At 44.9% G+C, this 15,283-nt stretch overlaps 1 protein-coding gene across 1 annotated transcript in view; it reads left to right on the plus strand.

Moving 5' to 3' along the window:
* ATP9A (ATPase phospholipid transporting 9A (putative)) overlaps positions 1-15,283 on the plus strand; it is a 1,385,006-nt gene that overhangs the window by 574,437 nt on the left and 795,286 nt on the right. The window contains exon 11 of the mRNA XM_069651153.1: positions 1,256-1,416. Coding sequence (XP_069507254.1) covers positions 1,256-1,416 — 161 coding nt within the window. The remainder of the gene's footprint in view (positions 1-1,255; positions 1,417-15,283) is intronic.

Raw genomic sequence — 15,283 nt, forward strand, 5'->3', positions numbered from 1 at the left:
ACACATTACATGCACACCCCTTGCACACATACAAACACAATGAGCTAGTATGCACTGCTAGTTTCAGAAAAGGCTTTCCTCACGTCTCTGCCTAACAAAAAGCAAGTGTGCACATCAGCCCCTTCCCCTCAGATGTGAAAGAACTGCCCCCCACCATACAAACCCCTAAACACATGCGCATGCTGTTAAAGTGAACGTTCAGTGCAGTGCACGTTTCAACTTCTTCCTACACTGATTTTAAAACGAAACCGCTCTGAAACGGTTTCTTTTTTAAAATATAGGTATAGGAACAGTCAAACTTATTTTTATTTTTTAAAGCAGAGCAGCACCCCTCCCGCCCACTTCAACCACTGGCAATTCTGTACCCTTTGGACTAGGGGCATTATTTATCCTGCACAGGGCAGGAATTGGGCCGACTGAGAGTTATTCTTGCCGGAGTGCTGCTGGAGCTCTGAGGCACAGGGCGGGCCCAAGAAACCCGCAGATCTGTTCCCAAGCCAGTTTCATGGGCAAGCAGCAGCACTCACTCCAGAAGATTCGCACTCATACGCAGGGGAGTTGCTAGGTCTGGAAAAGACCCGGGGCTAAGCTTATGTCGGAACTGTCGGGACTGGGGGCTAGCTATTCTTTTGGCTGTAGCTCCTGAGATTCTATCCGGGGCTACAACCAAAAGATCAGGGGCTATAGCCCCCTTAGCCCCCCCTTAGCAACGCCCCTGCTCATACGAAAGCAGGTACAGACGAAGCCTCACAGCCTGTGCAGAGGCTGAACACAATATAGATGTCTTGCCATTTAAGGACATTTTTTGTTAGTGTATTTTGACCAATACAAATAGTCCAACTTATGTTGTTAGCTTAAAAAAGTTTCTTGCTGAACCACTATTTCAGACATGTTTGAAATGTAAAATTGTGGGAATTCTTATGTTCCCAGGCTTTGGTTCCATGGAGAGATACTGAGTTGCATGACCTGGCTCGGCCACGCTTCTTCGGCTCACCACCTCCCCCGCAGGAGGCGAGGGTTCCAGAGTATTTTTCTTCTATTTCGAGCACTGATGTTTCATTTTGGGGCCCTTCTTTCATATCTCTGTTGTTGCAGTTGGTCCACATTTGCTCTTTGTGGGGCCTTTCTGGCGCGCACTGTCGACACCCCCATGCAGGTGGCACCCTATGCGCAAGCAAGTAATGGCAAGCCAGAGAAACTGCCCCCCTGTTTTACCTTGAAGCTTGACTGTCCATTTGCAAACCTTGCTTTCTAGATTGGCCTCTTTGACTTGGAAGTGAACTGCTTGACGAAGATCCTGTTCAGCGCCCTGATCGTGGTTTCCTTGGTGATGGTCGCCCTCCAGCACTTTGCCGGCCGCTGGTATCTGCAAATCATCCGGTTCCTGCTCCTCTTCTCCAACATTATTCCCATCAGGTGAGCTGGTGGGGCCTAGTGAAGCGGGCTGCGCTTGTCAATCTGTGGTCTGTGCACGTTTACGTTTTTTCATCGTGAATTGTCTGGGTGTAGCTAATTCTTCCTAAACGTAAACGGCTATGCTCGTGGCTCGCCCCCTCTCTCAGCCCGTCTTCTGCTCTGTCACTGTGTATCTCTGCACGACCCTTCTCTTTTTCCAAATCTCTTACATTCCAGTCAGTCTAATGGGCAGATGTTTTCAATGTTCTTTAATGCAAGCATGGCACCAACTTTAAAATGGATGCATCGTTCCGAGCTCCATGACATATAATTCTTGCCCAAAGGTCAGGAGACAATTAAATTTGACCTCTGACTCCAAATTAAAAAGGCACAGATTTTCATAAATTAGGTATCATTTGAAAGCCCGTGACGTCTACATTCCCGCCCAGAGGTCAGAAGGTCATGCGATCTGACCTTTTTCTCCCTCGGTGGAAGAAATGAATGGCTGATGCATCACACGCACCCTTTGAGGTTTCCAGGAGCTCTGTTTGCGGGCCCAGCAACCCGGGTTTTGGGACGGCCTAGGCATTCCCCTCGCATAACCCTGCTTTGGTTCATGTGGCCACCTTTGGAATTAAGATTCTCGGGGTTAAACCGTGGTTGTTTACTCACTTAATCCGAGTTTTGCCGAGGCCTTTCACTTTTTACGATTTATTTTTCTTGATAAATGATTCAGTAGCGCAATATAGATTATGATCACGTCACTCTGCACGGCCGCCATTCAAACCTGGCTGCTGTGACATAAATTCACCCTGTCTCTTGGGTCTGGTTTATTTCTATAGTCTCAGGGTAACTACGTTGAACACATAGGGATGCGATTTCAGATTTTAACTTCGAATTGCCTGTGCAAACAAGACTGCGTTTCCCCATGTCTTTTTCAAAACATTTTTTTTTACATATCTCTTTACTGGCATTTGAAAGTGAAAAAGTAATCATGAAAGGAAGAACCAAGGAACCCATGAACCAGCTGCAGTGCACTTTTCAGATAAACCAAAATTATTAGAAATTCAATCAAAATAAACCAGCGCAAGGACCACTGACAACATCCCACAAAGACGTCCTCCATGAAGGAGTCAGAAAAGCAATCGGTAGAAGCAATCAATCGCAGACAATTAGTCGTTGGCCACCCACTTATCCCATGTTCTCCCAAACATTTAGGGGCATCCACTGGATCTGTACCCCCGTTCCTCCATATCCCTCTCCCATTTCGATAGCATGGTTGCATAATGATTACCCCCTGTCTGTGCAATATTGCGTTTCGCTATCGCTAAAGCATTGGGCAGGAGAAGTGTTTCTTATCTACAAAAGGCAATATCACTCCAGATACCCAATAGGGATAACTCTGGGTCCGCATGCAGTGGTGTTGAAGTACCTGTGACAAGCGATGTAAGACCGCACACCAGAATCTCTGCATCACGCGGCATAACCATATTGTGTGGGAATATGTGCCTAGCATAGTTTGGCAATGTACGCAATCTGATATGTCGGCACGCACTGCCACATTTAAACTAAGTCCTGCGCGTAACAGGTCTATGAAGGATTTTCAACTGGACTAGCCGAAGTCTAGCTGGGCTAGCGATTTCCATGAGGACATGAAAGCCTCTTGCCAACATAAAGCTCCTATTTTGATTCTAAATCTCGGAAGGAGTGGGAGTAAAATTAAGGATAATCTGGTAGTGTAAATTACTAGCACACTGGGATCACTGTTCGCTAAACACCAGCGATGGGTCAATCTGTATGCCAGCTGCAAGCCTAGTATGGTGGTATTACCCTATACCACAAAACATAAACTAACACAAGGAAATACTAGTAACATGCGCTATGCAAAAGAAAGGGTGATTTTAATGTTGTTGTTGTAATCTGATTTTTCTAGAACAGTCTGTTAGACATGTCAGTCTTGAGCAGCCTACACGTGTTTCGGCACATAGTCTTTATCAAGGCTGTCATTCAGTGCAAAGTATTCTATAAAACAAAATATTCCACAAAACAAATTCATAATATAAACATCAATTGATCAATGAGAAATTAAGCAAATCATATCACACGAACTAGGTAGCATGCAGGAATAACATGTACATGGACAGTAAATGAATGAATTATACATACCAGAGAGAAAATAGGTATGTAGGTGGATTAGCAAACGGAACATGGAGAAATAAAATACCAAATTGTAAAAATACAAGTATTAATTCCAGTTAAATATCATACATTTGAAAAAACAAAAGGAATAATTAAACTGGTACACTACTTGTACTCCATAACCTGTGAAAAAGGCCACTGTAGCTAAAGTGCCCATTTGAAATACCCCAATGCTGGTACATGCAAGAATTTAGATTGGCCAAAGTGAATAATGTAGCCATTAAAGCTAAAAAGCATCCCCCTCCCGGGAACAATCCATTGCTGCAGGTGAAAATCCCATGCCCAATGCACTAAATTGTGCTATGTGTGGGAAATGGACAAGTCCAAATAAAAGAAAAAACTCACCATCAAGCAAAGCCGTATGAGTCTGTAAAGTGTTCAATCGATTGAAAATTGTGTTAAATGGATGCTCGCGTATTTACTGAGAGTATCCTGATAAGAGACCAAGGGGATAAATATAATAGTGTCTTACCCCGTACTATGGATGAGTCCAAAGAAAGTCACGCACTATTAAGTAATTGCGTTTGCTGTAGGAACAATATCACATTCAGATGTTGATTAGAAGTCATGGATTATGTACTAGTAACGTTCTGACTACTAGTTGTTAAGTTAGGGTCGCATTGCTCTTACCTTGTAACAATATATATCTTGCGTTATATGTGCAGAAAATCCTTTTTTGAGTTGGTAGTTATGGCATATTTGCTGACATCAGTGTTTTCAGTGTAACGAGTAGTGGTAACTCGGGGAGAACACTGGCTTGCGTGTCACCAAACATGAGGAGAGACAAAGTGCTGGGAGTGCACTATCTGCAGAACAGACTGGAGAGAGGTTATCCAGAGGCTGGTGGTCCCTGGAGGGATGTTCAAACAGGACTGAAAAGGAGCCCCAACCCTGATGGGCTTGAACTGAAGCACACAGAGTACGTACCGGGACAGGTTTGTCAACCCGAAGAGAATCCCGTGAGGGGAACAGAGCCCGAAAGGTGGTGGCCAGGAATGGGAGAGAGAGTGAAGACCCCTTTCTTTGCTGATACCACACACAGACACTGAAGTGTGTCAACTGAGAGAACGGAAGAAAACCAAGAAGCCGTCCTTACTGAAAGTGAAGCAGAAACAATGAAGAACGCCGACCCACTGATGCAGCCCTATTACATCAAAGGTAAAAGGGGAGAGTGGGAGACCCGGGCAAAGGGCCGTGAAAGACAAATGGGGCAGTCATACTTGTGTGTCGGAAAAACGAATATATAGATTGGAGTTAACCTACTCATCCAAGTGAACTGCAAGATTATAAGAAAAGTGAAGCCCAACATATATTCAGTGACTCAGTCAAGAATCAGAGGAAGTCTAGAGAGGAATCTGAACAGTCAAGGGAACCAAAATACAAAGTACTTGGCTGGTAGATCTTAACTGCAGCATTAATATAGTGTCCAACTCACCATGTGCCTGGTCAGATCATCATATGATAACTTTCAATATCAAATCTGACATCCACTCTCCTAACCCAAACATCGCACCACCTATCCGCACGAGAAACAAAAGGGACATAACGAGTGAGAAACTGCTCCCTCTAATACTACCCATACTAAATAATGCGACTGATTCGTGCACTGACCCCACGTTACTAGTCGACATTTACAATCAAACTATACTAAAAGACATTAACTCCATTGCCCCATTAAAATTACAGAAACCCAAACCACGAGCACACCGTAACTCTTAGTTCACGCCACATCTTAGAACATTACGCAAGGATAAAAGAAATGCAGAAGCCCGCTGGAAAAGCCTACCATCAGCCGAGAATAAGGATAGCCTTATACTAGCATCCCGTAACTACAAAGAGGCAATCTTTCAAGCTAAACAAATAATTACAACAATCGGATCTCACAAGCTAAATCGAGTACTAAAGAGGTCTTTAAGATTCTTAAAGAACTAGAATCTCCATCAGCTCCCCCCCGATACTTGTGTCAAAGATAGCACATGGTGCGGCAATATTAAAAAAGCACTTCAAGATAAAATCACCACACTACAAACCAAAATTAATGCCAAAAAAAGCTGGCTGTCCATGAATTCACAACTAAGTATTCCTACCAGAGCTGCTGACTCCTGCAAGCACACCTACAAACCTTTTGACTTCTCACCACTCTCCATCAAAGAGGTATATCCTCAAACTTAAACCCTTTAACTGTGAGGGCGACGCATGCCCAGCCCCTTAAGGAGGCTTCTAATCTTGCACCATTCATTACCGCCTTAATAAATGCCTCATTTAACACAGGCATAGTGCCCAACAACCTCAAAGATGCTTGGGTCCTCCCCTTACTTAAAAAAACATCATTAGACACGAGTACTCACACTAATCACAGGCCCATCCCCACTGTCCCTTTCTTACTTAAAATCTTGGACAGAGCAGTTTACCTGCAGATCCAGGATGACCTAGACTAGAGTCTAACAACCTCCTTGGCCTTAGACCATCTGGCTTCAGACCCAGGCACTGAACTGAAACGGCCTTAATCGATTTAAAAACAAAAATTTAAGACATTAAAGATAACAGCAACATGGCCCTCCTCCTACTGCTTGATTTATCAGCTGCGTTTGATCTGGTCAACCATCATATACTTTGCCAACTTCTCAAATCTGCAGCCAACTTCTCTGACAAAGCCACCACATGGATTAGATCTTTCTTGCAGAATAGATCTATGAGGGTCTTCTCCCCTTTGGCCTCTGCTGAACCATCACCAGTGTTATGCAGGGTTCCCCAAGGATCATGTGTTTCACCAACACTTTATAATGTGTTCACAAAACCCCTCTTCGATATTCTTGACTATTTGGGTGTCACCTACACTAATTATGCAGATGACACCCATATACACATCCCCATCACTGGAGATCATAAAGCCGACTCTAAAGCTCTAAACAACGTCTATCTGGTCATCCATGCTTGGATTGCACAACACAGGCTCTGTTTTAGTGACAATAAGACAGAAAGCAGTCCGTCCCTTTCTGGGAAGTAAAAAATGGGCATTAGCCTTCTGGAAGACCAGGAAGGCACAGAGATAGGGGCTTTCCTCTAATGTTGATGACTCTTTTTGTGTTACCTAGGAAACGTCTCGAGGGGAGGAAAGGCCGGAGGACGACGGTTACGCCTGGGCGTATTAGACGATCCGGGGAGAGAGAAAAGAAAAGAAAAGAGATTCCTGTTGTTCGTCCTGAGGTGCCGTTGCACGAAAGAAAGTCTACGTTCGAGTTATTACGGCGACCGGTTGTCGCCACATAAAGTTTCAGAGCCGAGAGATTGACGAAACACAGCGCCGGCATCGGTGATTACAAAGTAGCCGAAGGGGGCGTGTGCTGCGCAGCGGAGCCTGCGAGGAAGACAGCTGATCTCCCAGCCGCCGTGTGAGCCTTGTTGAATGCGGTCAGCAAGGAGAATCTGAGGAAACGGAGGCAGCGACGTTGAAGGGAGGAGACCAGCTGACAAGGAGATACCGAGGGGAAGAGAAGGCAGATCGCGGGAGACTCCGCTTGAAGACATCAAAAGCGCACTTTGCTACGAAGGTACGTGGAGTTCCGAGAGAGAGAGAAAAGAGAAAGGAAGAGATCATATGGGCATGGAGTAATGCGGAGGAGTTATAGTGGGCTGCGGGGTGAGGAAAAGAGTCTGAAAGGCTGTCTATCACCGGAGCGGCTGTTATAAAACGTATGGGGAATGTCGTTAAGAAGGCCCATCGATACGGACTTCCAATGAACCATTCATCAAGAGGCCCCAAATAGAAGAGGAAGTTAAGAGACTCATATAGTGCAAGAAAGGAAGAGCAAAGACTAGAAACAGTGCAAGAAAGAAGGAGCAAACGACCTGAGAAAGACATTTAGAGACTTACCTGGGAATAAGAGTTCTAGAGTATTTTACCGGAAGGCCTCGGCTTCAAGCTACTGCAAAAGGGAAACGTATCCTTTTCAACCTTGAAAGAAAAATAGAAACCAGTTGTTAGAATTAAAAAAAGAGGATTATCGTTGTAATTCTCAAAACCTACGTATTGGCTCTGAGTTTCATTCATGTTTTAAGTACTAACTTGTCACAAGTGGTGTCAGAAGTGGGATTCTGAGAACGTCATGGAGGACCTCATTAAGACCCTTTCTGAGGGACAACAGATGCTACAACAAGCCATACAAATGCAGAATCAGCAAGCACAAGCAGATAGATTAGCATTCCAACAGTCCTTACAAATGCAACAAGCGCAGTTGTTGGAAGTCACAAATATCAGGAATAATCCTCAAGTCCCTACTTCCGTTCTACAAAAATACTCAGCAGGAGAAGACCCTGCACATTTCTTCGTGAACTTCGAGAGGGTTGCCAGAAATGCCCAATGGCCGGCCGAGAGATGGTGCCACTACATCGCACCATTGATGACCGGTGAGATGCAGTCAGCTTACCAGACAGCAAATCCCACGGGGGATACCACTTATGGAGATATGAAGAAGGTGGTTCTAGAACGTATGGGACAAGATGAGGAGACTTATCGTATCAAGTTCAGAGAGGTTAGACTGGGAGAAGGGGAGACCCCCAGACAGATGTTCTACCGAGTGAAGGAACTGGCTGAGAAGTGGTTACAACCCACTATGTCCGCACCGGCTGAGATTTTGGAAAAGGTCATCTTAGAGAAATTCATAGAAGGACTACCCGGCCCAGTACAACGATGGGTCAAACAACACCATCGATTGTCATTGTTAGAGGCAGTAGAAGTAGCGGCGGCGTATCAAAAGGCAGGACAGGGCCGGGTGTTGACCTCTGCTCCTAGTTATAAACCACACGTCGTGGTGAATAAACTTACACCCCAACCAAGATGGCCTCATTCTATGTTGAGGAAACCCGAAGGGGAGAACGTACGGATCAGACCTAGCAGTGAGGGACCCTTGAACTATCGTACAACGACAACGTCTATTCGAGGCCCACAATGCTTCGATTGTGGAGAATGGGGGCATCTCGCCAGATTCTGTCCAAAGAAACCGAAACCAGAACCAATGGATGTGAGTGTTCTAGAATCTATGAAGGAAAGAGACTACCCGGAAACTATACACGGAAGACAGTCTCAATATCTATACACCTGTGAGGCGGAGGTCGACGGGAAGCCTACCACTGCCCTAGTTGATTCCGGAAGTCTACAGACAGCGGTGACTGCAGACCTGGTAGGTGAAGGTCCGCATTCAGCAGGGGAAATTCCTATTAGATGTGTGCATGGGGATATAAAGACGTACCCGGCAAGAAAGGTACAGATTAAGGTGGGGGGAGAAACAGTCGGAGTGAAAGCAGCAGTGCTACCCAGTCTACCGAAACCTTTACTAATTGGCTCCGATCTACCGAAATTCTCTAAACTAATTCATGAAATTGAGAAGAGCTGGTGGGAAATGGCCCCTTTTCACGGAGAAGAAATAACCTCCCCGTACACCAAACCTCAGCAGAGTCGGAAACTAAGGAGGAAAATGAAGGAGGAGTGGAGAACTAAGAATGTGTGTCCAGTATCCGTAGATTGGAGGTTAAATGAGGAGGGCGATAGTTTCAGAACAGCTCAGGACCTAGATCCCTTACTCCAATATGCTCGGGAGCGGGCTAAAGAAGTTTCACCTGGAGAAGGTCCCCATTTCATCAAAGAAAAAGGACTATTGTATAGAGTGAGCAAAACCAGGAGTGGGGAGGTGTTGAAGCAGTTGGTGGTCCCAAGCAAATATTATACGACGGTACTAGAGGTCGCACATGTACAGATCGGTGAGGGACATCTCGGAACCGAAAAGACTTCTAAGAAGATTTTAGATAGATTCTACTGGCCCGGGATATACCAGCAGGTGGCTAGATTTTGTCAGTCATGTGAGGAGTGTCAAAAGAAAAATAGAGCGAACATCAAGAAGGCACCTCTGCAACCTATGCCGTTGGTACTTGAACCCTTCAGCCGGATAGGAATTGATGTTGTCGGACCACTGGAACCGACCAGAAGAGGTCATAAATATATACTGGTTATCGTAGACTATGCTACAAGGTATCCGGAGGCTTTTCCCCTAAAGGCAACAAATACACAACAAATATGTGATGTCCTAGTTCCCTTCATTGGAAGAGTGGGAATTCCTAAAGAAATTGTCACGGACCGTGGAACCAACTTCATGTCCAACGTTTTGAAGCAAGTCTGTGAAACCCTCAAAATTGAGCATTTAAAGACAGCAGTCTATCATCCACAGACTGATGGTTTAGTGGAACGCTATAACCAAACGATCAAACAAATGTTACGGAAGACAACCTCGCCAGAAAATAAAGACTGGGACAGAATGCTACCCTGGATATTGATGTCTTTGAGGAACACTCCCCAGTCATCAACCGGGTTTTCTCCCTTCGAATTGTTGTTCGGAAGGCCGGTAAGGACTCTGTTAGATGTGTTGAAGGAAAACTGGGAAGAGCAGTTAGAAAATGAGGTGTCTTTGACCGAATACGCCGCCCAACTGCGGGAGAGGATAGAGAAATTGCAGGCTACAGCTAGCAATAACCTCCTACAAGCCCAGATAAACCAAGAAAGATATTACAATCAAAAGGCCCAGCTCCGTACCTTCAAAATAGGAGATCAGGTCTTGGTGCTACTGCCCACTTCGGACAATAAGATGTTGGCTACCTGGAAGGGGCCTTTTGAAATTCAAGAAGTTTTAGGACCATTAACTTACAAGGTGAAACAACCGGGTACGAGACTGTCGTGCCAGACATATCATGTGAATTTATTAAAAAAATGGATACCACCCATTCAACCTATCGCTATGGTTTATAGTGATCCCGCATCAGAAGAACATTTTCCACAACTTAAGGAAAGAATAGGAATTGAAAGTTTGAGCATCAATCCTGAACTGAAGTCTGATGAAAGGTCTGAGCTGAACCATCTCTTGCAAGAGTTTGCGGAAATCTTCTCTTCTCTTCCAGGGAGAACTGATCTAACATGTCATCACATAACAACCAAACCTGGATCTATCGTTCGTCTCAGACCCTACCGAATCCCTGAATCAAAGATACAAGCTATCAATCAAGAAGTGAAGGAAATGTTAGATTTAGGGATCATCGAACCGTCATATAGTGATTGGAGTTCTCCGGTGGTCTTAGTACCGAAAACCGATGGCACCGTAAGATTTTGTATGGACTTCCGGAAAGTAAACGAAGTTTCCAAATTTGATGCCTACCCAATGCCCCGAATAGAGGACCTCTTGAACAACCTGGGGAAGGCCAAGTTTCTAACTACCATCGATCTAACCAAAGGGTATTGGCAGATTCCGTTGTTGCCATCGGACAAAGAAAAGACAGCGTTTGCAACACCTACTGGGTTATATCAATTCACAGTACTACCTTTTGGCCTACATGGGGCTCCGGCAACATTTCAGAGGTTGATGAACCACCTAGTAAAAGGACATGAAAGTTATGTCGGAGCATATTTGGATGACATTATCATTTACAGTCAGAGCTGGGAAGAGCATCTAATACATTTACGGAAGATGTTTGAGACCCTGAGAGGGGCCGGATTGCACATAAACCCAAAGAAAACCCATGTGGCAACCTTTCGTACGAAGTATCTGGGGTATTACGTGGGACAAGGGATGATAAAGCCACAAGAAGAGAAAGTGAAGGCCATCAAGCAATTAAAATTCCCTGAGACCCCGAAGCAAGTAAGGGCCTTTCTGGGGTTTGTGGGGTATTACAGAAGATTTGTCCCACATTTTTCCTCGTTGGCTTCCCCTTTAACAGACCTGTTGAGGAAAACCGCTGGGAACAGAAAAGCTTGGAAAACGGATGAAACCATTAGGGCCTTTAATGGTTTAAAAGAAGCTCTAACCAAGCAGGCAGTTTTACACTGTCCTGATTTTAGTGTACCATTTATTCTACAAACTGATGCCTCGGGCACAGGTCTGGGGGCAGTACTTTACCAAAAGGAAGGAGAAAGAGAAAGACCTATCCTATTCTTAAGTAGGAAGTTACTACCGCATGAACTAAGCTACCCAACCATCGAGAAGGAATGTTTGGCAGTCAAATGGGCCATTGAAACACTTAGGTATTACCTACTTGGTCGAGAGTTTACACTGATAACTGACCATGCACCGTTAGTTTGGCTATCTCGAAACAAAGACTCGAACCAACGAGTGTTGAGGTGGTTCCTTTCCCTTCAGCCCTTCTCATTTAAAACTATTCACCAACCGGGGAAGATGCTTTCACGGGCCGATTTCTTGTCCAGAGCAGAAACCCTTCCCGAGCGTAAGGGCTTAGTAGAGGGGGTGTGACGGAGTCCGTCCCTTTCTGGGAAGTAAAAAATGGGCATTAGCCTTCTGGAAGACCAGGAAGGCACAGAGATAGGGGCTTTCCTCTAATGTTGATGACTCTTTTTGTGTTACCTAGGAAACGTCTCGAGGGGAGGAAAGGCCGGAGGACGACGGTTACGCCTGGGCGTATTAGACGATCCGGGGAGAGAGAAAAGAAAAGAAAAGAGATTCCTGTTGTTCGTCCTGAGGTGCCGTTGCACGAAAGAAAGTCTACGTTCGAGTTATTACGGCGACCGGTTGTCGCCACATAAAGTTTCAGAGCCGAGAGATTGACGAAACACAGCGCCGGCATCGGTGATTACAAAGTAGCCGAAGGGGGCGTGTGCTGCGCAGCGGAGCCTGCGAGGAAGACAGCTGATCTCCCAGCCGCCGTGTGAGCCTTGTTGAATGCGGTCAGCAAGGAGAATCTGAGGAAACGGAGGCAGCGACGTTGAAGGGAGGAGACCAGCTGACAAGGAGATACCGAGGGGAAGAGAAGGCAGATCGCGGGAGACTCCGCTTGAAGACATCAAAAGCGCACTTTGCTACGAAGGTACGTGGAGTTCCGAGAGAGAGAGAAAAGAGAAAGGAAGAGATCATATGGGCATGGAGTAATGCGGAGGAGTTATAGTGGGCTGCGGGGTGAGGAAAAGAGTCTGAAAGGCTGTCTATCACCGGAGCGGCTGTTATAAAACGTATGGGGAATGTCGTTAAGAAGGCCCATCGATACGGACTTCCAATGAACCATTCATCAAGAGGCCCCAAATAGAAGAGGAAGTTAAGAGACTCATATAGTGCAAGAAAGGAAGAGCAAAGACTAGAAACAGTGCAAGAAAGAAGGAGCAAACGACCTGAGAAAGACATTTAGAGACTTACCTGGGAATAAGAGTTCTAGAGTATTTTACCGGAAGGCCTCGGCTTCAAGCTACTGCAAAAGGGAAACGTATCCTTTTCAACCTTGAAAGAAAAATAGAAACCAGTTCTTAGAATTAAAAAAAGAGGATTATCGTTGTAATTCTCAAAACCTACGTATTGGCTCTGAGTTTCATTCATGTTTTAAGTACTAACTTGTCACACACCCATATACACATCCCCATCACTGGAGATCATAAAGCCGACTCTAAAGCTCTAAACAACGTCTATCTGGTCATCCATGCTTGGATTGCACAACACAGGCTCTGTTTTAGTGACAATAAGACAGAAAGCTATTCCTTCTGGGATCTCAACAGAGACTAAATAAATCAGAACCAGCCTTTAACTATTTCAGCACTGACAGCAACACCATTATCATATCAAAACTTAACTATTGCAAAACCCTCTATTTAGGGACTAGCCAACAGAACGTAAATAAATTACAGGTAACACAAAACAACGCCTTTAGGGCATCTCCAAATATCCCTAGAACTCACCACGTCTCCAATACTAGACACAGCCTACACTGGCTATCTGTCACCCAAAGAATCTCCCTTAAAACATTGTCACTTAAGCACAAATGCCTGGCCAATCAGGCTCTGAAATACATGTCCAACAGATTCATGTGCAACACTTCTGATCGACCTCATAGAGCAGCCCAAAGACACTGCCTGCTACTACCAAGATTCAAACTTCAGAAAGCAGGCGGTGGTAGCTTCCCGGTGCTAGCCGCCAGGCTGTGGAACACGCTACCCAATCCACTCAGATCAGAACTCTCATTCCAGTCATTCAAAAATAAAGCCAAAATCTGGCTTTTAGCGCAGGACCACTAGAGCCAACATATGACACATCGCTTACAACAATTTAGCTCTTTTTTTCGCCGGGTGCTATACCATCCTGTGGAATACCATTGTATATATTTACTGTATGTAAATAGATTTGTAAAAATGTTATGGATATGTATCATATGTAATTTCTATATATATATTTCATTCTATGTAACTGTAACCTTTAAGAAATGCGCCCAGATGCCTTTGGGCCAGGTGCGCTATACAAATAAACAAAATACAAATAAAAATACTTATCATGAGAGAGAGCAAGAGACTATCTGAGGATTTCGTATTGAGGAGAACATTGCTGAAAAGCAATCCAGAAGAAGGGAATCATTCTCCTGGTCTTTTAGTTTTTTAGTATTAGTGGTAGGGTCGGAGCAGCTTAGGTTTGGACAGAGGACAGCCTTTTACTTTGGACTATTGATGACGAGCACCCTAGTTTAGTTGTTGGGTAGGGAAACCCTTGGGATAGGGAAAGTTAGGCATTTTCTTTATCATTTCCCAATCAACATTTTGAAAATTGCACCTATTGGTCTGTCTCCTCCTTCTGACCGATCACAACGCATTTAGGGCAGTTTGACCCACTGCAAGAATCTCTCGCCAAAGCCCATTGCCGATATCACAGCCCATAGAAAGTCCCAGCAAATGGAATCAAATTCTTTCTCAAAGTCAGTTGCCACCATGGCAAAAGCGTCTTGAAGAGAGCTGGCTCTGTCCAGGGCGATATGTACCAGACATATGTTCATTTCTGTAGCTCTGTCTGGCAGACAGCCACAGTGATGGTAAGGCATTCATGAGGTACGATGCTAATAATTTTGCCAACCGCTTCACCTCAGCATTAATGAGCAAGATAGGCACGCTCCTTTGGGGGTTTACCCTCTTTCGTTATAACAACAAGCGTTGCCTGCCGCAAGTCAGGGGTACTTTTCTCTTGTCCCTACTAGCCTGCAATATACATTGCAAGCATGGGACCCATCACCACTTTGTGTAGCATCTTCCGCAGTTCATGCGGGAAACCATAGTCCCCAGAGATTTGCTGGATTGACGAGTGGACAGGGCTGGCAACCGCTCCTCTACTGTTATTTCTGAGTCTAAAACATCCCTTTCATGTGGCAAAATAGTGGGCAGATTAATCTCCCCCAAAAGGTCAAAATATTCTGGTCAGTACTCTGGAAACCTGCAGGGCTGCATACAGACAACTATAATAATCTGCGAATGCTTCACAAATATCAGCATCAACCTCTGTTAGTTTTGCCTCAGCAGTTCTGATCTTATCCACACAGCTCAGGGACGAGTTGGATTTTTCGAGCCAAGCTAACATCTTCCTGGCCTTATCTCCGATCTCCCACAACCGAGCTTGAGAGGCTAGATTAGGCTGACCAGCATTATCAGTTACTCAATTATGATAAGCACGCAGAGTCTGCAGTAATAGCCTTTGAGTTTCTGGGGATTGATCAGCAACAAATGTAGTTTCCAGCTGGGCCAGTTCAAATTCTAAATCGACGAGTTCCTCCAATCTACCTTTTTCTTGTGCTGCAAGTGTCAAGATGGCTTTCCCACGCAAAACCGATTTATATCCTGCGAGATTGGCATCATGGAAGGAGACCCAGACAATGTATAAAAAGGCTTTTATTACAT

Source organism: Ambystoma mexicanum, chromosome 3p, assembly GCF_040938575.1.
Source record: "Ambystoma mexicanum isolate Mex_15411 chromosome 3p, UKY_AmexF1_1, whole genome shotgun sequence".
Lineage (NCBI taxonomy): Eukaryota > Metazoa > Chordata > Amphibia > Caudata > Ambystomatidae > Ambystoma > Ambystoma mexicanum.